General features: G+C 40.4%; 1 protein-coding gene and 1 long non-coding RNA gene across 12 annotated transcripts in view; one reads left to right on the top strand and one right to left on the bottom strand.

Annotated features, from left to right (window-relative positions):
* The first annotated feature begins 235 nt into the window (after window positions 1–235).
* Window positions 236–16,812, top strand: LOC136648157 (uncharacterized). Of its 5 annotated transcripts, none has more exons than XR_010794319.1 (3): window positions 236–551; window positions 1,816–1,892; window positions 11,405–16,812. It is a non-coding gene; the product is annotated as an uncharacterized lncRNA (long non-coding RNA). The 5 variants fall into 5 exon arrangements; XR_010794318.1 differs by lacking the exon at window positions 11,405–16,812 and adding an exon at window positions 9,593–9,978; XR_010794321.1 differs by lacking the exon at window positions 11,405–16,812 and adding an exon at window positions 8,112–8,584.
* The window catches only part of RABGAP1L (RAB GTPase activating protein 1 like), a 231,946-nt gene continuing 211,182 nt past the window's right edge, over window positions 3,162–23,925 (bottom strand). For 5 of the 7 annotated variants that reach the window (XM_066624188.1, XM_066624187.1, XM_066624189.1 and 2 more), the window contains 6 exons: window positions 12,421–12,531; window positions 10,088–10,192; window positions 8,538–8,621; window positions 7,986–8,057; window positions 6,253–6,450; window positions 3,162–4,420 (listed from right to left, as the gene is read on the bottom strand). In XM_066624188.1, coding sequence (XP_066480285.1) covers window positions 4,265–4,420; window positions 6,253–6,450; window positions 7,986–8,057; window positions 8,538–8,621; window positions 10,088–10,192; window positions 12,421–12,531 — 726 coding nt within the window. In that variant the 3' untranslated portion in view covers window positions 3,162–4,264. Of the gene's footprint in view, window positions 4,421–6,252; window positions 6,451–7,985; window positions 8,058–8,537; window positions 8,622–10,087; window positions 10,193–12,420; window positions 23,723–23,925 lie in introns of those variants that run through there. The other 2 variants (XM_066624193.1, XM_066624190.1) reach the window with 2 other exon arrangements.

The raw sequence follows: 23,925 nt of genomic DNA, 5'->3' as shown, positions 1-23,925 counted from the left end.
TGAGCTGGAGAGCACTTGCGGGTTTGCGCGGAAAACTGTTTCTGTCTTGGGGCGACGGTGACAGTGAACGAAGAGTGGCCGCAAAGACGGGCCCAGGGGTCGCCCCTTGAGAGTGGCTCCTGCTTGGAAGCCTTTGTAAGGAGCTGGGCCCATGGGCAGCACTACAGGGGACGGCGCTACTTCGGCGGCTCTTCCAGAGCTGGAGCCTGTCGTCTCTTGACTGAGGAGCACTGCGCACAGCAGGGGCTTGCGGTGGGTGGGGAGGCAGCGGAGGCAGAGCCTCCCTACCGTAGTCCGTGGAGAAGCAGCGCCACCACAGTTTGAGTAGATGTGCAAGGCGCGCATTGAAAGACTTTTCGCGGCTCTGGTTCCTGTAATCGAACTTGCTATGCAGCCCTTCTTATTACTCCCTGTACATCGCAGCTGGGGGGACTGATTGGTGCCCACTGAAGAGCCGTTCTGAAAGCCCATCTGCTCCACACTTTCCTGGGAGGAAGCCCCACTGCCTCTAATGGGACTGACTTCTGAGGAGACAGGCAGAGGATTGGGCTGTGAGTTACCCAAGTGTGCTTTGCCCTCCCAACAAAAAGTAGCATGGAAGATGAGGGCACCAGTATGCAGGTCTCTTGTTTCCTTGTATGCTCCCTGGGGCATCTGCTGGGCCACTGTGAGATACAGGAAGTTGGACCAGATGGGCCTTTGGCCTTATCTAGCAGGGCTCTTCTTATGAGAGTTCTTGTCCTTTCTAATTTAGGTTTTAGGAGAACAGTAAAGAGGTGTGTTATTTTTTTATTTTATTTTAAAACATTTAATAAGTGCCTCACTAATACAAGTGTAAATATGACCCATCATTATTGCCTCATATAGCAAGTTTGAGGGAGAGCCTGCTAGAAAGTGGCTTGCAACAGCCCTGTAAAGTTGCATAGCGCAGATACCCATGGAAGGAGAAAGGGGTGGAGACAGAGAAGTGCTGTACATGGGGTGGGGGGAGTGACAGACGCTGTGGCTGTGAGGTTGACACTTGAAGAGCACCCTACTGTGCAGTCCACTGTTATCCAGTACCCTAATTTGATTTTTTTTTTTAAGGAAACGTAAGTGAAGGGCAGTACAAAGTTGACTGCAGCAGTAGCACCAGGGGGAAAAAAGTGATGAATCCTTTTTCTGTCATTCATTTGTATGATCAAAATCACCTTTCCAAGTTGCTTTCCCACCTATGGCTGGAAGCAGAGGGACCCCCAAAGGTGGATGGTATAATTTCAATTGCAAACATGGACTTTAGTAAGGAAAGGTTTAATAACCACACTTTCAAATGTCACTGCTCACCCTCCCCATTGCATTTCTCCTTTAAAATGAGGGGCACATTAGTTGCAGTTAAATAGTGCTTAAAAATTGTCATGGAAGTTTTTACCTGCTGAGTTTGGTTGGTACAGAAAGCAGCAGTCCGTCTCCTCATGGCAGTGAATTGTCAGGAGTACATTATAGCAGGACATTTACGCCTGTTCTAGTTCTGTCTGGACAAAATTCATGGTGCTGTTTTAAATCTATGAAGTTGACAGCTGTTTAGGCCCAGTGTACCTTAGTAGTTGCTCCCACCTCCCCTATGTATTCCTTTGCAATCTTCAAAATCTATCAAGGATTTAATCGTAATGATAGCATCTGTGCATCAGGTTTAAACAGCAAGTGAAAAAAGAGGTACTCTCAATGTTTATAAGCCTGCTCACTTAATTCAATTCCCTTTCCACAGAGACTCAGTGACATCCAAGCCTCACCACTTCTGGACAGTTATTTAGATGATTGCTATACTGTTTTTTCCAGGTTACTCTCCCTCAAATGAAATGGAGGCCAGGATGCAAAGGAAATGGGGGTTGAGGGTCCAAAAGTTCTTTTGAAAGGTAAGTGGTAGAGTACAAGTGTATTTTAAAGCAAATTACTTTTATTGTATGGTATATTGCTGGTAATTTTATGCTTTTGTTTCCACTCCAAGTCAATGGGATGGCCTGTCAATTTAAAACAAATAATTCATGAGGTGTCATTACATTTCTTTAGTGGGCTGCTCATCTGTTTTCTCCTATAGTCAAATTTAAGTAGTGAATTAGAAGCAGGGAAACAGAGCATATGAAACCATATCACGTGTTCCCTTTTACTAGAGATGTAGGAACCTCATGCCACTCTGTCTCAAATGAAATGGAAGCCAGGTTGCTAAGGATTATTCAAGCATAAACAAGAACCTATTAACAGCCTTTACAAATACCTATTTAAGCAGGATCTAGGTGCTGATGTACACAGGTGCCACAATATAACCATTTTATCACCTGGGAATACCGGGTGCTGTAGGCTTATACCATGATCTTGGAAGCTAAGCAGGGTCAGGCCTGGTTAGTTCTTGGATAGGAGACCGCATGGGAATACCAGGTGCTGTAGGCTTATACCATAGTCTTTCAAGACTGAAGGTTGCCAATCAATCAAAATTATCATGTGAACTTAACCCAACATGTGTAATTCTTCCTCATAAGGGGTGGGAGGTTCTTAAAACTCATTCAACTCACAACAAGCTCATGCCACCATTACAGTGATGTCTGAACTGGGCATCAGTCAGATAGCTCATTGGACTTCAAAGTGGCTCAGAACACATTGGTACAATCTTCTCAAATCACTGCAACTGAGATTTTCAATAAATGCATGTTGACTTCCAACAGCACTGGAATAGCCACACACATAAGCACTCATTTTAGACAGCATCATCATGAACATTCTGGAAGCTACTCTTGCAATGGCCAGCCAAAAGCTTGGGCATGACTGCCTCAGACCAGCTGTGCCCAAAAGTTAGAAACAGAAATCCATAGCTGCCAGGAGCTGAACGGGTTTCACCGAAAGGATCTCTGTTATCAAAAGCACATCTTACTTGTCAAATAAGAGTTTCAAATGCTGCAGTGCAAGTATGCCTAACAATGAAGCACAAAGCAAGCATCATTGAACTTTATTGTGGAGAACTGACTGATAGGCTATTGCATTAATTTGGATTAAAATCAGAACAGGACAATGTCCTTGGAACACTCTTCATAACATGAAAACCAAATACACAATCAACTTCTCATCCAGTAGTTATGTTGACTTGTGAAACATTATTATACACATTAAATATAATAAAAAAAATATTTCCATCAATTTAAGCAATAGTTTAATTCTCCATGAAATAAGCATTTTTATAAACATTTTATGTTCAATTCAAAAATGTAACAAATGCCTTTCTTTTTTCTTTTTGCACTTTAGAAAGATATAAAACAAGTATGGTTTCTAGACAGACAAAGAAATCATCTGAAAAGTTTGCCCTACTGGTCAAAAAGTGAGGATCACTTTCCATCTAAGCCTTTTGGACACATTTTACCTGGAATGTTGCCTGTTTCCTGTACAAGCCCCACTGTCATTAAATGGGAATAGTGCAAGAATACAAAGGGCACAATCCACCCAAAAGTTCTTCTCCACAAGCTCCTGTTCATTTCAAAGACGTTTGTTCATGAAAGCTTTTCCAGTGGATTGTACCCAAGACCTGTTTATTGGCAAATGAGAACAAAGCAGGGAAGGGGGAAGGCCTCCCTTAGTTGCAGTATTTGAAATTGTTTGTGGAATTTTTAAAGTAAAGGCGGCAGCAAAGGAGACACAATTTTATGACATGCTCCCATTTAGTAGCTTTGGAAGTAATTTTAAAAATTGCTGTTGTCCTACTGTTGGCCTGAGATTCAAACTGCAAAACAACAGGTGCCTTTTTTTGCAGGGTGCTATCAGCTGTCAATCTTTGAGATGATCTGAGATACCAGCAAGCCATCTGGCAGTATGAATAATGTGCTTTTTTCGTCACTACTTTACCATATCCTCTCCCCCCCTCAAGGAGAAAAAAAAAACTATTTTATATACAATAAAAAATTATGAATAATTTTTAGCAACGTACTAAACACTTAGTTCTGAATTATTTGTTACCAGTCTTTTAACATCTAGGCATATAAAATAACACATAAAATATGAAGGTATCAGGACGTGGCTTTTGGCAAGGCAGCTGGGAAAGAACAACATATTCCATATGAAACAGGTCCCTTTAGAAGGGGGCACACCAGAACAAATGAAAGACATGGAAGGAACTGATTTCTAGGCTGGCTTGCCTGTCTTTTATTCTCCCCCACCCTGCCCTTCAAAAAGGTGCACTGAGGAATCTTCAAGGAGCCGCAGATGTTTTGTTCCTTGTGCTCTTGTGCTTGGAATCCATCAGGAGCTATGTGCTACCCTCTTTGGGCGATGAGGACAGCGGTGGCTGTGGTGGTGGCTGTGTACTGGTAGCCGTTTTGATAGAGTTCAGGGTTTTGCTAAACCAAGAGTTTTTGGCAGCTTGGATTTCACTCATAAGTGCTCCTCTCTGGTGTTCTAGTTCCTAAAGAAACAGTCAAAGCAGGGATCAGAGAACTATTCAACAGGCCACCTCTGATGTTAAGAGTCATTTTGGCTGAAGTGCTGAAATTAACCAATTATATTAGAGTTGGAGATGGTTGTGGATTAATAGGTAAAGACCTATTCAATGAGAATCAATGAGAAAGCATCTTTTACTAAAGCACAATCAGTAGTTCAGAGATGCTTCAGTTTCACACATGTTTTCACACTGAATTTTACACTGGAGGTTCTGAGTACTTCAAAGCCTTTGAGGTCAATAAACCAACATAATCAAGTCTAATTAAAAAAAAAAAGATATCTCATCCTTATATACTTTTGTAAATGTAGCTGTGTTAGGGCCCAATCCTATCCAATTTTCCAGTGCCGGTGCAGCCATCCCAATGGGGCATGCACTGCATTCTGTGGTAGAGAGGCAGTCCCAGAGGCCTGCCTCTGGGTATGGGAACATTTGTTGGTATGGGAACATTTGTTCCCTTTCCTTGGGGTTGCATTGTGGCTACACTGTTGCTGGAAAATTGGATAGGATTGGGCTCCTAGTCTGTTGTAGCAAAACATCTTCAGTACTAAGGTATTTATTTTGGCATGAATGTTTGTAGACTGGAGTCCTCTTCATACCAGTAGTAATTATCATTTTCAGACCATTATGTGAATTTTTTTTTGCTGAAAAGCAGTATTGAAATATTTTTAATAATAATGTATATACATTCAAAGAAAGACTGTTCCCTACATTCACTCATGCCATAGTAAGCATGTTACTCAAGGTGTCACAGGACTATCTTTCTTACCTACTTTTGTACTCCCAAATATGCTGAGATGGGGGAAGTCTTCATGACAAGAACACTATGATCTGAGATGGAGATATGGAGTTTGTTGCCTATACATAAAGTTATATTCTCTGTGTCAGAAAATTGTTGGTTCACTGGTAGTCTCTCAAAAGAACTTGAGGAACTGACCATGTCAGCAATCAACTGAAGGTGATGCCCATGGTGGGGATGAAGAGGTGTCCCCACTCAGTGAAAGGGTACCCCCAATGCAGTTGCTGACTGCCTTGTTACTATAGGGTATCTCTGTTAAGTGAAGGTGCACCTGTCAAAGAGACTGTCACTCATCGCCCCAATGCAGTTAGGGTGACAGAGAAGGCACCACTGCAAGGACAGTTTGCATACTCAAACAATGTGATACAGTGTCCATCAAATTGTATTACGACTGGCGTCACTTGACAGGGGGTTAAAACTACTGGCCAAAATTGTGAAATCTTGGTATTTTCGATTACCACCATCATGTTATATATCATTTGATGTAGAAATTCATGCAGAAACAAACCATGTTTAAATATCTGTATTCTATTCTATCAAAAGTTATGACCAAATAACCAGAAAAGGAAAACACAACTGCCTTATGTAACAAAAAGTGGATTTCTTTGACTCAATCCTGATCAGTGAGACTAATTGTTTCGAGAGCCAATGAGATGTTATTATACTCAGTAGGGAACCAATAAGGTGTTAGTATGAGTCAGCTCTCATTTCCATGCATCAGAACTAATACTAGAAGTCTTATTCAGTTGTGCGAGTGACATAAAGTTGACCACTAGTTTTTTGTTCATTATTGATTTGTTGGGTGACCTGTACTGTGATATATTAAAATAAAGTTAATGGGGGTGGCACTAACCCTAGTGATGCCTCTGCATTTGGGCTGTGCGTTGGATACTGTAATTTCTTCTGTATGATCTGGTACGGGAGGAGGTCCATCATGAGGATGATGCAATAAACTCTTGCACCGGGTGACACAAACCCTAGTGCTGCCTCTGTATGTTACCTGTATTTTGCATTTGGCTTCTACAAGTTGGAGTTTGGTCTGTGCTAGGTCCAGCTCCATCTCTCTCAGCTGCTTCTTAAGGGCATCTTTCTCATCATCTGGCTCTGTTTCTTGGCTTTCTCTGGGTACAGCAGATACTTTCAGTGTCCCTTCTTTGCTGAAGATCTCACTGCAATGTTTGCAAGCCATTACCTTACCCTGAAATAGCAAAGCAGGGAACCAATGAGCAGCTATGATACAGGCTATCCATTATGCTAAGCTGATGTTTTGGGAGTAAAGTTGATGAGCAGATGAAGTCAGGTTTCCCCATCTCTTTCTTCTTGGCTGAAAAACGTCAGCTGCTTTTAATTGTTTTGTAACAAATAAATTGTCGTACTCTGCTGAAAATGATCTGGAGTTTTCTTTCTGTAAAACATCTTCAAACACACATTTTAAAAAGAGAGAATACACGGACACAGCATAGAAAGTGTAATAGCTCCCTACTTCTCAAGTGGCAGAATCAGTTGAGAGAAGCAGCATCTCCTTGACTGGTTCTTTCTGTATTTAGGAGAATGGAATTGTCATACAACTAGTGAGAGCCAGAAATTAGTTTGTCTTTTTATTAAGACATGCATGCTTAAGGTTGCCAATACTGAATACTGAAAGGCTACTAGAAGAAATCACTTCTCTACTATGAGAATCAGCACTTCTAGCACCACGGCAGCATCTCCCTCTCTCACCCCTCTTGTTCTGCCCCTTCCCCTGTAGTGTTCCTTGCCTTCTGAGGCCCCTCTCTCCCTCCCAGAGCCTCATCAGAAGTAGTGCTGAAAGGGCAGCACTGGGGGCACCCAATTATCATATGGGCCAGATAACAGGCTTCCTTGGGCCATATCTGGCCCCACAGGCCTTATGTTTTACACCCCTAGGTAACTCTTTGCAGGTGGAGATCTCTCATGTGACTACACACAGAAACAACAAAGAACAGAATTTTGAGATGAAGTAGGAAATGCCATTACAACAGAGTTGTTTGGTCAATGCCCAAGAAAAATGGGACTGTAAACGAGCTTCGACGTGCAGTGATTGAGCAGTTTTTAATAGGAAAATGCCCCTAAGGTGAGAGATGTTATAAATTGCCAAGGAAATTACCAAAGCTTATTATTTTGTCCTGATAGATCTAATGAAGTTTGAATATTCACCACTGTATTTACTGTGAAAACTAGGCAAGATATCAGCATTGAAATTTGTGGGGTAAGGTATGTGTAGCCACTATGCAGAAGGAATCAGAGGTCCAAAATTAGTTGTAATTCTCAAAGTAGAGATCATTCTGGCATTTCTTCAGGTGGGACCATGAGATAAAAGGTCAGCCTTTCCACTTTAGATTACATGTACTTTTAGAAGTTGAACAGAAGCATGTAATTAGGTGTGATTTGTTGGTGTTTTAGGCCTTTGAAAAACTGCACTTTACCAGCAATAATGAGGCAGTCTTTGACCCTTGCCTTCATATTAGGTCAAATTCAGTGGTCCATGAATTTCCTACCAAAATGCTCAATGTGATGTTATGAGCCCTTTTCCAAAATATACTTACTCCACCTATTAGACAATCTCTTAAAGACAGATTGCCAACTTATACAGGTGGAGCCTGTTTATTGGCGGAAGTTTCATATACAGATCTGACTCAACGAGAGTCCCCCAGACACACATTAAGCCATGATGTTTCTGAATGACATCTCAGATACAAAGGTGTTTGTTCTCACCTTTAGAACCTCCAGTTCCTCTTTACCAGCTGCCTGCTGTTTTTCCAGCCTGCTACTCAACTGGGAACAAATCTAGGTAAAGAAAACATGATTTCAATAAAATTTTAACATGCATTAATGTTTCAGCATCTTACAGGGTATTGCAAGCCTTAACTTACCCAAGAATCATCCACACAGTTTGGTGATTGATGAATGTTTACAAGGCTGAAAATGAAAGTCTGTCAATCAACACTGAGAAGAGGCACTTGTAATGGAGATACAGATTGATTAGCAATTTATAAACTGGGCTGTTACTAACAGCAATAGATACGATAGTGGGGACGATATGCTTGTTACTAGAGTGGATGTTAGCTAACAGTGTAATCCTATGTATGTCTACTTTCCTGGGAACTTTCTCCAAGTTAGTTTGTATAGGATTACAGCTCAAGTAATTTTAACCAGATATTGGCAAATTTTTCCTGGAAAAGCTACAAGACCTCTTATCCCTGACAATTCTCTCTGGAAGAAGTTAAATATATTGAAAGAAAAGATGAAAGAATGTTTTAAAATTACTTGTTTATATTCTGCAATAATGGCTGTTGTCTTCTTTATTTCACATTCTGCCTTTTCCAGCTGTTTCCTGAAGATCTCTTTCAACTGCAAATAGGAGAGGAAAACAAAGTAGTACTAAGCTTTGAGAAATGTACCAAACAAGCAAAGAACTAATTTTTTTTAAACACATCCCCCTCTCAATAATGAAGCTACCATTATTGCCAGTCCCCATTAAGAGTCAAACTACACTTTACAAGGAACTCATTTGTTTGGTTCAGATTTTTGCTTTTTACAGTATTACTGGTGTGTGAGGGAAAGTGAATGTGTGCCCATCCAAAACAACTGAAATAACAGTGGCAGTAATGGGGTCTTTAGCATTTTGTCCTGCTGCCGTTCTGATCTGGATCTTGTGTCTGGATCTGCATGCCATTTTAATTAGAAAAATTGTTCACATAGAAGTTCCCCCCCCCACCCCCTGTTAAAACAGTGCACAGGGGAGGCATGCAATCAGGACCAGAACTGCAGCAAAACTAAGTGCTAAAGGTTCTGCTCTTTGCAGTCTTGTGTCATTCTGAGCACCTCCTGAACTACTGTAAAAAGAAAAACCCCAGGCCAAATGAACAAGTGTGGTCCTTAGACAATTTTAGCAGTTTAATTCCTTGGTCAAGTGTAAACATTTTTCACGATGCAATAATTTCTCTCTCTTTAGCAAAAGTGTAATTATTGCCCCCAGATTCTATGAAACTGTTAGGACCAGATATGCAGTGCAATATTTTCTACCCAAAAACTGTACCTATCAAGCAGGTGCCATAAAAAATATTACAACTGTAGAAACCATTACAACTGGTACCATTACAGAACCATTACAACTGTAGAAAAGGACTCTGAAATCCCCATGGCAGTTGCAATTAAAATGTTCTTTCATCAGCTCTCTGTTTTGTTCTGTGGGGGGTAGATTTATATCTGTCCCCAGATAACCTATAGGTTCCAATTGTCTCTCTAACTAATTCTTCTAGGAGTCAGACCAATAGTTTCACAATGCTTTGGATAGTCACTACACAGTTTTTGTTTTGCAGATGGAGAAATATGACTTGGCTGAAGTGGGGTTTGGACAGTACCGTGATGCTGTAATGACCACAAATTAAAAAATGACTATGAGACATGGAAATAAGGCTTCAGTATATCGTCAATTCAACTCATTTAGTACCCGAGTCTGACATCTAAGTGGCATTTCCTTTCATGTAGGGCACAGTCAACTGGCATGTCCTCCTGTGCAAGCCTCACTGAAGTTAGCAGAAGTGTGAAAGCATTACTGTGCTCTTGGGCAGCTTCCAGTCATTCACTGGTGTTTGTAGAGGAGAACTTTCCAGTGCATTGTGCTTCATGGACTATATAACTATCACAATGGCACCCAAAAACTGTTGTCAGAAAGCCAGCTCACCTTGCTTAAAGATATGTAATATAAAACTGTCATTAGTAGTTTGCTGGATCTTTAGTTAACTTTCTGTACTTTTAAAATATACCATATTTAACATGTTGTTAGATTTTTTTCTCTCATGGAAGAGACTTACCTGGGCTGTTTCTTCTTCCTGTTTCTGCTTCTCTTCTTCAGTCTCCACTAGTTTCTGTTTCGTCAGAAGCAGCTCCTTGTTCAAAACATCTGCCTTGTCTTCAGCCTGAAAATTCAAAGATGTGTTTGGTTGCACAAAACTGACTCTCAAGCCATGAAAATACAATCAGGCAGGAAACCAGCCTGAAGCCACCATTCTCAATGGACGTGGGCTTCCTGGAAGCTGCTTAGACATTTCCAGTCATGTATATATTGCGGAAGGGCACGAAGCTACCCCTCCTTACAAAACACTTTTTAAATCAAAAATTATTGACATCATTATACAGATGGGCCACCATATTCGCGGATTCACTTATCTGCAGAGATCCCTTGCGCGCCCATTACGACACCTTTTCATTTCCATAGTAGTGCTTGCAGTGCATGTGTTTCTTGCTTAAACGTTTTTGCTGAACTGAAGAATTGTGGGCAACAAGCCTGCACACTAGAGGGTCATTAACAGGAAGCAGGATAGTTCTTGCCTCCTGTTAATCTCTCTGTAGTGTGCAGACTCACTGCCTACATGTTCAATTCTTGTTCAGCAAGAATGCTTAAGGAAGGAACACTTGCTTTGCAAGCGCTACTACAGAAATAAAAAGGTACTGCAATGGGGGCACGGGGCCCACTATTTACATAGGGTTTTCCCCATATCCACAGTTTCTTTATCTGCGGGGGGATGACACACATGAACGAACTCCTGGGGATATAGGGAGGGGGGGTGGTATAATATTTTATATATAACACAGGCCCATACACATTTTGTTGTCATAAAAGTTAGACCTATTCTTGGGTATACTTGGGGTGCTCAATCAAAAAAATGGCATCGGTTTTGCCTAATTGGCTCTAGTTTGGGGGGTGGTATGGCATAGCCACCTTCTACTCTGATTCAAGCAGCTTCCTCATGAGGAAACCAATGGCAAAACCAATGCCATTTTGGATTCAGTGCCTTAAAAATATCCTAAATTCATTCAAACAACCTTGGCAACTTAAAAAAAGTTTTTGATAGGCCTGTGTAAATACTGGAACTAAGTTCCCACATTCTTTTACAGTGAACATCACACAGGCAGCTGTGTGTTCTTTCACTTACGTTGATTAAAGATGGGGCAGGCTAACTGAGAAAGCTCCTGTTAGATAGAATATTTACTTTTCTAATATCCTTCCCCCACAGACTTTCAGTGCAGCATAAATTATCTATTCCTCTTTATCAAATATCTGTATTCCTTAAGGCTTAGTGCAATCGAACTTTCATGATTGGAACTCTTGATTTTTTTCTCTTTTTCAGAAAGCAACCACGGGGCTCCCAGATTTGAATCAACACTGCGGTGTTTGGGGGAGGATTAACCTTACGTCTAATTCCCTGACTTAAATCCCACACCACCACAGAAGCTGCTATCAACTGTGAAGGGGAAAACACAATTTTGTGCCTGTTGTTGCTAATAGCAGTTGGGAAGGGGTAGAATTTGGATCAGAGCTGCAGCACAGGGTTAAGCACCTTATAGCCCAATTCTATCCAATTTTCCAGTGCCGGTGCTACAGTGCCTATGGGGTATGCACTGCTTCCTGTGTTGGGGGTGCAGTCACAGAGGCCTCCTTAAGGTTTGGGAACATTTGTTCCCTTACCCTGGGGCTGCATTGCGGTTGCACCGGCGCTGGAAAAAATACTATAAAAAAAAACTGCAGAGAATCCTCCTTTGACCACACAGTGGATAGAGTGTATGCTAACTACCTACAGAGTCTGAACAATTTACAGCCTCTTGTATTTTCCTCCTGTGAAACCTAGCATGGCAGCACAGGGTTGTTTACAAGAGAAAAAATATTACTCAACCTATATGTGGCAACATGTGTTTATATAATATTTTTTTTCTAAAGTGTTCAAAGCACTTCACATACGCGAATGATTCTAACAACACAAAAAAGATAAATTTTCTTATTTAACCACACGAGATACATAGTTAAGATGCAAATGAATTTATTATAGTACAGGGCAGAGCTTGGAAGTTCATTAAATAATTCTCTCTGTGTCCAGGGGACTGGCCCTTGCTTAAAAGGCTAAAAACCCACATTTTCTTAATTTAATTTCTGCATTATGTCAGGAAGTAAGTTTGGAGGAATAATTTATGCTTGCAGAGGGATCCAAATAGAACACTAACTTGTTTACAATTGTAACCCCACATCATCTCCACAACTAATGGGTTTATAGCAGCAATGGGCTATCATGCTTACAATTCTACTTTGTTTGCAAAGATGACACTGATTTCAGAATTCAGCTGAGGCCTGGTTATAGAACACTTTTCTCACCTGGTCCAAGTCATTTCGTAGAGCAATTTTGCTTGTTACAAGTTCGTGGGCAAGGTCATCATTCTCTTGCTCAAGCCGCATGCTGGCTTCCTGAAGCCTGCGGTTCTCCCTCTGCAGAAAATGAGAAATCACCAAAATAGGAAGTTAACACTTATTAATATTGAGCAAGACAGGCAGAGAGAGTAAACTTCTTTGGTGCATAAAGTTAAGAAGGGTGGAGTGATACAAGTATGGCAAGATAGCTGCTTTAAGGGCAAGAGTGAAATTAAGCCAGCAGTTCCAAGTTCTCATCTGTCATGGCCTGCTAAGGAGACAAAAAACACACACAGCTCTTAGAAGCTTACTTTGGAAATCAGAAATTACACTTTAGTCCCTATGATACTTCTTATGCTAGTTATTTAAATTCAAGAGACTAAGGGCACAATCCTAACCAGGGCTACTCAGAAGTAAGTCCTATTTTGTTCAATGGGGCTTACTCTCAGGAAAGTGTGGTTAGGATTGCAGCCTAAGGGCACAATCCTAACCCCTTATGTCGATGCTTTCCAGCACTGGCATAGTGGTGCCAATGGGACATGTGCTGCATCCTGCAGTTGGGTGTCACTCACAGAGGGCTCCTTAAAAGTAAGGGAATGATTGTTCCCTTACCTCAGAGCTGCATTGCCCTTATGCCAGTGCTGGAAAGCACTGACATAAGGGGTTAGGATTGCGCCCTAAGACTAGTAGGTAGACAGATAGTAGGTATCTGATATAACAGAAAACTCTCTCTAATCCACAGGATGATAAGAAGGACAGAGGATAAAATTCCATGTAGGATGCAATGTTAATATGATCATGATTAGCAAAAGTTAATCCTGTCTCATAATTTCCACCACAACATGGCTAGTAAACAGCATATCATCAATTGTTTAGCTTCTGAGGGATCAGATTATAATAGCACTTTATGAACAGCCTTTCTATAGCAAAAGTGGTTGCACATTTTGCGGAGGGGGGCAAGCTTCTCCCAAAATCCATGTAAACAAAACATGGTTACATGAAACCTGTACAAATCAAATTGTTTGAAAAGGATAGGAAAAATCCTCCAGGTACTATCAATTTCTTTATTATAATGCTGTATATTGTACTTTTAGTTTCATTGTTATGCTGTTTTAATTCTTGTTCAATATCAAGCCACCATGGAAGTTCACAGAATTAAAAGGCAGGATGACATTTATTCCCCCTAATCAACCAATAAAATAACTTTCCTTGAGTAAAAACGTATCTGCTACAGGACAGGCCCTAAAAATAAGCAAGATTAATAGATAGATGCAGTACACAAATGTTTCACCTGCTCAAAGTGACAGTCCTATTAAATCAGAGCAGAAATAGGGATGAGGATTTGGGATAGTTCTGCTTCTAAGAGAAGAATTGGCACCGTGATGTAGAGATTAGTTATCAAATACGTTTCAGGACTACGGGTAGAGGCATGTAATTAGGGAGATGTACCCATGAAGAAGTGGGAGACCTCAGACAAATAATGTAAGGTTTATGCTTGCTTAAATATTAGGTTATAGCCTGAGCACAATCATAGTAAGATGGTGCTTGAAAGAATGTAGGAGCAGCATCAGGCATCTTCGTAAGAAATCATTTATAGCTGTTTTTAAAAAATGAAAACGAGTACATGCCATAATTCTTTAGAAAGTCCATACACCTCTATTACAAGACAAATAGGATGGGGTCACACATGTCAAAGCATGAACACGTTATCTAACCCAGGATAAGAATCTCTATTAAATCTGTGCTCCCCAGCTTCAATTTATGTCACTGCAATAAAATATGTCACCCCAAATCCCAGCTGTCATCCTGCAACTAGCAGCTATTCTTCCAATTCCCAACCCTGCGGTCTTTGTGGGTCTTTCTGATTTTCTGAGAAAACTTCTTGCATGTGGTCTTGGTGCAGATTAGTTTTACCCAACAAGTGGCATTTCTAGGCTATGCTATAAACTATGGAACTGAAACACAGTCCACTATGTGGGGAAGTGTATCAGTTTCCCTTTTACAGAGACTATCTTTAAACAACTTTTACTGCTTTACAGACATGTAAAGGAAAGACAGTTTCATGTGGCTGAAAGACATCAAATTGGGATCCCAAACATAGAAACCTCACTTCTTACTTACTTATAAGATGCATTTGCACTAATACTTTAGCAAAGACTTACTGCAGGAAGGGATTTTTTCTCTCCCAAACTTCTGGGGTGATCTAAGAGTAGCTCTGAACATCTCAGAGAAGCCAACATTTAAAGGGACAACATGGACAGTTCCAGGATTCACTGCAACTACTTTTATACTTGAACTGTGGTAGTAAAAGTAGAACCGTTCCCAGCACAAGATGGGGGAAATAGAAAAGTGTGCTACTGACTGAAAGGAACCTCACAACTAAACACGTTTCAGGAATATGCAAGACATATTGCAAAGACTATACTCATGTATTAAAAGTATTCAGAATCTGAAATTTGACCACAAGATGCAACAAAGACTAGCACCTTAGAACAAAGCAAGCTGAAAATAAAGGAGAGACCCAAGTTGGCAACTCTTCTGCTTGAGTTAAAAATGAATAAATCTTAAATTTGGTGCAATTTGTGGAGTGGCTGAAAACTTTTAAGACAAGCCAACAGAAATTGCTGACACAGGGTGCAATTCTCAACAACTTTTCAGCACTGAAACAGCTGTGCCAATGTGGCGCGTACTGTATCCTGCAGTGGGGAGGCAGACAAAGAGGCCTCCTCAAGGTAACAGCATGTTTGTTACCTTATCTTGGGGCTGCATTTTGGGTAGGTCAGTGCTGGAAAGTTGGTTAGGATTGCACCCTCAAGTTATTACCCATCACTAGATGAACCTTCTGCAACCTTCCTGCCTGAAATACATAGCTTGCTTTACATCTTTTGCTATGTGCTCGCTGAAAGCCTCAGTGTTTGCAAAGCGAATAGCACAACATGAGCTTCAGACTCCTGGCTCTGCCTTCACAAACCAGTGGGCAAGCAAGCTATGTGATAGGAACTGCAGTGTCCTCCTCTCCTGTAATAAAACCGGGTGCCATATTTTAAAATGGATATGCCCCATCTATTACCGCAAATGGCTGGATGTAAATCCTTAAGTCCAATAAGCTCTGCCTGATGGTCACTATCAAGCAGCCTTCATATCTTTGAAATCTAAACAAGAGTTTTTTTAGTGTCCAATTGTAATGCAATATTTTTTCTTCCAGGGAAGAATCATGTCATTCAAAATTATCCCTTGTTCTCTGCATATCCCCATCAAGAAAAAAATCTGTTTCTTCTGTAAATAAAACAATTCTGAGAAATATTAAGAATCCCAGAGGTAGACAAATTATGTATCTCAAGAAATAAGCAGCTGTTTTTGAAGCTCCTGGAGACGTTTCAGGTTCCATTTAAACATAATCCACTTGTTAAAACTACTACTGTACACTCTGGAGGCAGACTTTCAAAATCATGCTAGTCAAATCTAAGGTATTAACCGAGACATCTGCACGCATCTCCCATGATGCTGTAAGCATACTAGCTATATTCATTGCACCCCAAATTCAAGTTGTAGATCTCTGCAGAATCATCAGGGGGTTGAGGAATGCAACAGGCATCAGCTGTCAAGGAGGATACTGCATTTCCAAAACAGAGGGGAAAGTGCAAAATGCAACAAAATACACACAGATAAAACTTACCTCCAGCAAAGTCACAGAGAAACTACTGCTTTCAATCATAGATATAAAGTTGAGAAAAAGGGAGAGAGGGGTGAAATTTGAATACAGTAACTAGGAAGTTAAGAAAATCCCAGCTTCAGAGAGTTCCACTGTGGGCTTTTGGCTTGTTGTTTAAGAAGTATAACCTAGTCTGTCTTTAACTTATTAAGACAAACATTTGATCGAAAGGAGGAAGCTAGAAGTCAGAAAGCAAGTCCCGACTCAGGAAGGCTGTAATATCCTAAACTCCACCTTCTGCTATCCTTATTCAGCATGAAGAATGAACATGTAGGCACACTAGCCTGATGATGCAAATGAATTTCACTAACGTTCCTCCTAAACGTGGGTGTGACTCAAATGTGTCAGACACCTTGCTAAACATCTTCATTATATTTATTACAACAGGATATGTGTACACTTTGTTTAACAAAGTCTTTACAAAGAAGGGGAATGAAAAAAACTAGATTCCCTGTTGAATCTGCTTTGAAATCCAGAGGATTCAGCCCAAAGAAGAAGGTTGAAATGTGAGACAAATTACAGCAAACTGTCAGCATCACCAAGTTATAAAAGCTAAAGTTAGCACAGGAGCTTTGTGGAAGACATCACAACATTTTTCCACTGTATTGTCTGTTGCTATGAGGAAATTAAAAACACATTCTTCCAGAGTATCGTAATTCAGAATTTTGTTCTTAAAAAGAAAATCTCAAAGAGTAATTGTTTTTCTGTGTCCTGAAGTCAGGGAGATCAACAGAAGCATACTGCCAAAGCAGAAGTTACTGAGCTGTCAATAACTGCTCTGTAACAATAGGATACAAATAAGCTAACAGGCACATATTGAGCAACAAAATAGACTGATTGTACATAATTACCCAGAAGTAAGTTCTACAGAATTATATTAAATATATTTACAGTTTGGATTTTGGTATCCTCAGGGGATCCATTCCTGGACCCCCCAAGGATACCAAAACTTGTGGATAATTAAATCCATAGGCTGCAATCCAAAACAACCTTCAGACATGACTGGAACCTTGTTCTGGTTGTGTCTGGTGCCATTCTGAAGCCCCATAAGCATCTGAAGAGCACTTCCAGTTTTTGCCAAAAACCTGAAGTACCCTTCCGATGCTTCTGGGGGTCCTCAGAAAGACTCCTGGACATGACCAGAGAACATCTCTGCTCATGTCCGACAGCTCAGGTCCAGCCTTCTGAACTGTGGGTTCAGAACTTGGTGGGTTAAATCCACAGGTCTCAAATCGTGGATTAGGAGGACAGTCCTGTATACACCACTTTTCAACAAAAAGTAGTTCACAAAGCAGTTTATATCACTAAACAACTTACTAAATGGTTCTCTGTCCCCAAAGGGCTCACAGTATAATAAAGAGGCAAAAGAGACACCAGCAACAGCCACTGGAAAAGATGTCATGCCATGGTAAAGAGGGACAATTGCTCTCTGCCTTCTAAGAGGATGCCAGTATAAAAGGTATGTCTTTGCCCAGTTAGCAGTGAAAATCTGGGGGACCTATCCCTGACTCAACATGGTTTGGATTGCACAAGGCTGGCTCAAGACACGTTGTTGCCTGGTGTAGGAAATCAAAATGTCATTCCATTCAAATGAGGCACAAGCCACCTGGAAACTTGTGTAGAAGCTCAAAAGAGTTCATTCAAATGAACGGGGGGGGGGGGGTGTACCTTTGCACAGTTTCACATAATTTCCAGGGGGGATCCCCAATGATCAGACTTGTCTCATTCTACTGATAACTTCATTGATGGGCATATGCAATTGAATTTACATAATTCTGTCAGCTCACAGTTCCTCTGTGAACTGGAAAAACACAAATTGCAATTTTGCAGTTCACAGAAAAAGAGCTGTGATTTCACATCAGTTCAGGATTGCTACATTACATTGCTGATACAAAACAACTGCTTTCATAGTATGCAAAAGCACCCTTATGCACCCTTGCCATATCATCAGAACTGGCTCAGTCTGTAATAGCAAGTGAATAAGAACTGTTGTGGCATTTAAGGATGCTGTTTGGTTAATTATGGCAAGAACTTTCTCCACAACAACTATATTGGAATAAGTGAGTCTAACTTAGCAATTTTATATCAAGCACATAAGCTAAAGGGAGTAATATGAACGCATTACAGCAACAAGTATTGCCAGCCATGAAAGAAGTGCATTCAAGTTTTTTTTAAATCAAATCCTAAACTCATAGCAATGGCATCCTTGCTAAGATGACTGTTGCACAGGCCAGATGCAAGGCAAGGCTGTGTGTAGAAATGCTTTTACAGAATGCTTTGATGGGGGCAAGTAATATCCTGCATAATTCCATGTTACCTCACATAATATCCAGCATTTTTATTACTCAAACAGTTCTTACTTTAGTAAGATACATGACACCAGAAAATGACCTAATGCAAGGAAATGAACAATTGTTTTCTGTTTGGCTGTCCATAACGGCTCACTGTCTATTTTGATATGACTGGGCTAAGTTAGTGCATTCCACAGAAAGGTGACAACCAAGATCCTCCTTCAACCATTGGCTTTTCTGTAAATATTCAAATGTGAAAAGCTTCAGATGTTTGTATTATTATGCATATAATTTAGCAGAAGGAACATTTAGCCTTCCTGATGTTTGCTTTCAAATGTTTCCAGTGCTGCAATCCAGAGGACCAAATGTACATAAATCCACAGGTACATACAAGTTTTTCTTCAGAAGATGGTCCAACACAGCTTTCAGACTACTCTTTAAACTTAAACAGGTGTAGACAACAGTTTGGGAACTTGATGCAAACATTTTTAAAAGGGGCAAATTGGAAGAAAACAATGTACAAAAATTAGCAGCTCTTCCCAGTTGTATACCTAGGGCATTTGACACCCAATGCAGGTTGCTCCAAGCAAAGGGTAGATCTGGACTTCACCTCAAGATCCCACCCCCTTTCCAGAGGAGGGCAGGACAATGAGATGCTCAAAGCAGAGGGCAGACCAGGTCTCTGCATCAAAATCCCCAGGAGAAGGCCTACCATTCCCCTAAAAAGGCTGATTGATGTGTTGTCTAGATCCATGCCTCTACACAGGTGTAGGCAGGAGAGGAGGAAACATTCTGTTCAACCTATGGAAATAATCTGAGCATAGGTACATGGAAGACTAGATCTTATCCATAGCTCTGACTTCTCAATTTATTTAAAATAAAGCAGGATTTATGAATGCTAACTGCCACCTATCTAAAAAAAAATCTAGGTGGCTAGATCTGCCACCTATCTAAAAAAAAACACCAGTGAATTAATTGGATGCATTTTTCATCAATCCTTTCATTAATTTCATTAATCATCAACTGATTGAATCTACAGAGATCTGCACATAACTAAAAATGCTTCTGAAGAAAAAGTTACTGATGATGAAAGCACATGTTACAGCAGGTGTTATCTTGAAAGAAGGATTCTTTCTGTGTGTGAGAGAAGGGTGTGTGGCTCTTCTATGATGGCACCTACTATTCACACTATTTGTAAGTACTGTTATATTTTTAGAAACAGTGAACATTTAAATCAGCTACTCAATGAAATTGGGAGCAGTGTTTTAGTCAGTCAAAAGGCTTTAACAGATTCATCTAATCCAGGGATCTCCAAACCCCGGCCTGGGGGCCAGATGCGGCCCACAGCAAGCCTCTTTCTAGCCCGCAGCCAACCTCTTGTCCCCTGAAAGCCTCTGGCCCACTCAACTGAACATGATCAGAACTGTGCTCTGATTGTGTCTAGAGGGTCTTTTGAGGGTCAGAGAGGTTGAATAAATGAGCCCATTCATTCATTTATTCACTCATCTATGTTCCATCTCTAACTTATTTATTTAAATTTTATATTTAAATTTTTTTTCCGGCCCTCCACACCACGCCAGATATTTGATGTGGCCCTCTGGCCAAAAAGTTTGGAGACCCCTGATCTAATCAATTAGATGAATCCTATACACACTCCTGTACAATCCTATACACAGGAGTCCTATATCCTGTACAATCCTATACCTAAGTGTAAGCCCCACTGAACACAATGGGACTTGAGTAAACATGTATAGGACTGCACTATACATTGCCTAAATATCGCAGCTCTTATATTAATAGAGACAGTTTTAATAATAAATCTAACCCACTGTATAAAGCTTGATTGAGCTTAATACAGACAAGAGTTAATATTTTTGAAGATTCCTCCACCAAAAAACTATTTCTACATGTAGTAAACTAGCAAATTGGGAAGAGACTATGCTATGAAAATCCTCTTTTCATGATGTTTCCCAACTTTAATACAGCAGGCAATGGCGTACTTGGGGACAAATGCCCCAGGTGCCACCCAGCAGGAGGTGGTGCCACAACTCACTCCCCCTGCCACTGGTTTCTTTTTTGGCATGGTCTGGAACTGTGCCAACAGTGGCTATGCTTCCGCAGCTTTCTTTATAGAGGAGGGGAAGAGGGTGGCCCTCAGATAGGCGAGGAACTGTGCTAACAGTGGCTGCAGGAATGCAGACACTGCTGGCACGATTCTGCACTGCATCTGAGGGCCTCCCACTTTTGTGCCACTAGCAGCAGTGCAAAAAGCTCAATCAGAGCCTGGGTTACTTCTTTCCTCCCTCCCCTTTTTTAAAAGGTGCAACAGAAGAGGCAGCGCGGAACAATTACTTCCAGGTCAGGGCAACAGGTGGGGGGTGGCCCCTGATGCAAAAAGCATCAGGACTGCTCCTGCATGCAGGGAGGGTTTTTCTTTTTTTATGTGGAGGGAGCATTAAAAAACTATGAAGCCCATCTGCAGCTCAGCGCTGTATTCTCTTTTTCTGATAAGAAAAGTTCTTTTTATGTCTCAGCATCTACAATAAGATAAAGTAACATAATATTTCTTAGTGTGCATTTTTTTCCTGTAGCATGGGAAATTGTATCTCTGTGTGTCATTACACTTTTTTCAAAATTCTGCTAAAACACTCATCATCTGCTATATTAAAGAAAGGGGTTAATGTAAAGTGTAACATCAAACAATGGTAAGGGATTGTTGGAAGATATGCAACACAAATATACATGGCAATATTATATTATTATAATATCTAATGAAATACAAATAAGAAAACTTCATAACACTTTTCAGTGGTGGTGTGACAGTTTCACTGGTTCCAAAACATAGCAAGAGAGTTAGACATAGCAAGACAAGCCTGTGTCTCTAGGACTATATGGAATTTGCAGATCATTTGAATGGTAAGACAAATACTGAACACACACACTCTAATCTTTCAGTTGATTCAAATGAAGGTGAGCTACTGCCTCCCTTGCTCTGTGTGACTAATGTGGTATCTAAGAGTTTGATGTGCAGAATACTGAATATGCTTCTCTGTCTCTTTTCAGGCTGGTGTTGTCAACTGTACACCAGCATCAAAGCTTCTTTAGCTGCTTTGGGGCCCCTGAGGAGGAGAAAGGCGGGGATACAAATGTGGTAAATTCATTCCTAACACATAACACAAACAAGGTCATCTTTGTTTCCTGTTCCCTAGAGAAACTGCACATCACAACCACATTGGCTTAGCTCCATTCTATAAGCGCAGAAAGCTTCCTTGAAGACATTTGCCTTGCATTTTCACAGTAAGCAAAGATGACTTGCAATAAAGAGGCGCCATCTGCAGGAAAAATGTTACCTGACTAATGATGACAAACATGCACACAAGGGGTTTCATCACAACTACCATTTCTCATGGATGATCCTGTAGAAATGGATTACCTAATTTGCATTTACATAAAGAACCAAAATCAGACCACTGTTTAGAGCTAACAAGACAACACAGTGGAGGAAAGGATCTTCCTCTGCACTGCACAAACTCTACTTTTTCCCAGTCTTCTTTATCCCATTGTGGAAAATTGCCCAGAGGAAACTGAAAAATGTTTATAGACATTTTAAGGAATATTTCATTCTGCTATTCCTTGGCACTATACAGGAGAACACTAGGGTCTATGGAAACCCTGTAGAAATGAAAAGAGACTGCATGATCGCAGTCCCTACTGGATAATGCCACAAGAATACAGTACTCATGTACGAAAATAAATGCACAGTGCAGTCTTTACTTCTTTTTTTAAAAAACCTGCCACTTCATTTCTAGTTCTTCTGCATTGGTGCCACTCCAGTTTCTAATTTAAAAAAACAAAAACAAACAAACAAAACACCTTCCTCTGAAACCTTGGGGACTAAAAGCAAGGCACAGGAGCATCATGTATATGTGTATTACTTAAGAGCCAATCTTGTTTAAAAAATATTTTAAAAAGCCCATTTCAGAAGCAGGATATAATCTTACAAACATGAACATCTCAGAAAGGTAGAGACAGCCTCCTGTCCCACAGCAGAAACTTCCTGTGACACCAGCCCTGATCAATACTTTCATTAAACTAATAAAGGTCTGCATCACTTAACAACAGGGATACGTTCTAAGGAATGAATTAGGTGGTTTCATAATTGTGCAAACAGTGCAGTGCCATCTAGTGGGTCATCTGGTATAGCCGATTGCTCCTAGGCTACAAGCCTGTACAAACCTCCAATATAATCTTATGGGAGCACTGTCGTACATGTGGTCTGTCGCTGGGCAGAATTTTGTTCTAGAACACATACCTGTATAGACAGTTGAATATATATGTGTCAGACTATCTTAACCATAGTAGCCCAAACACAGTGAAGCAATTATTCTGACCTAGAATCAAAGCTATGCCTTAGATCAAAGCAATAAAAGAACAAAACTTTCTATTTTACATACTTTTGGGGCTATGTTTTATTTCTTCCAGAAAGCAGGAGATTTTTTTTAAATTTCTAACATTGTTTAGGAAGTCTCCAAACGTGGATTAAGACGTCTAAGTAAGGAAAAAGCATCTTTTATTAACCAATTGGTAGTTTAACACAATGCAGGCCTTCAAACTTAAAACTTAGCATTTATATAGCACATATCAAGTATTTAAAGCACTGGACAAATATTAACTAAATAATCCTTACAACAGCCCTGTAAGGTAGGTCAGCATTATCCTCTTCATATTGAAGATGGAAAGCCAAAATGAGGAAAAAGCAGTCTCCCTAAAGTCAGCCAGTAAGTTTGTGGCTGAGAAAATGTTTGAACTAGGGAGTTTCCAGTTCACTTAGCCACTACTCTACACCAAAACATCTTTAGGCATGAGAGTTCAGAGCACAGCCGTAATGAAAACAGATGACATAAGGCTTGTCCTTAGCAGGAACTTTCATTGTACCTTTGCTTGGAACTATAATGAAGAGCAACATGATCCCATAAAAGGCATTATTTCACCTATTCAGTGTCCCTCATTCTGCATGTCCAACATAGCAACAAAATCTAACACGTTACCAGGAAGGGTTGCAGCATATAGAGGGAAAAGTCTTCCACGTCAGCCTTGGAAGCATTCACCTTCCAAAATATGCCTGTGGAAGGGGGTCACAGACAGGTTTGTCTAAAGCAAACTGCATTTCCTCCTTTGTCTGTCAGTAGCAGAAAACCATTCTCAGCATCTCATGCAGTTTCCCAGAAAAGCGCAACAGCGGAAGAGTTACCTACAAACATACAAACTGAAAGAATAAAAATGTTACATGTGGCCGCTTGAGGATGCCTTTTTAAGGTTTGACATAAAATAAAAATGTGTATTTCAAACTGTAAAGTGCCTTAAATGAGCATTTAAAAACAGATACATCATTCAACATGCCAATACACAATTCTGCTTTTAGCTTGTGGAGGAACCACATTTTCTTGTAAGGGTGTCAATGGAAGGTGA

Source organism: Tiliqua scincoides, chromosome 4 (genome assembly GCF_035046505.1).
Source record: "Tiliqua scincoides isolate rTilSci1 chromosome 4, rTilSci1.hap2, whole genome shotgun sequence".
Classification (NCBI taxonomy): domain Eukaryota; kingdom Metazoa; phylum Chordata; class Lepidosauria; order Squamata; family Scincidae; genus Tiliqua; species Tiliqua scincoides.
Note: the sequence above shows the minus strand (reverse complement) of the source record. Positions and strands in the feature narration are given on the sequence as shown.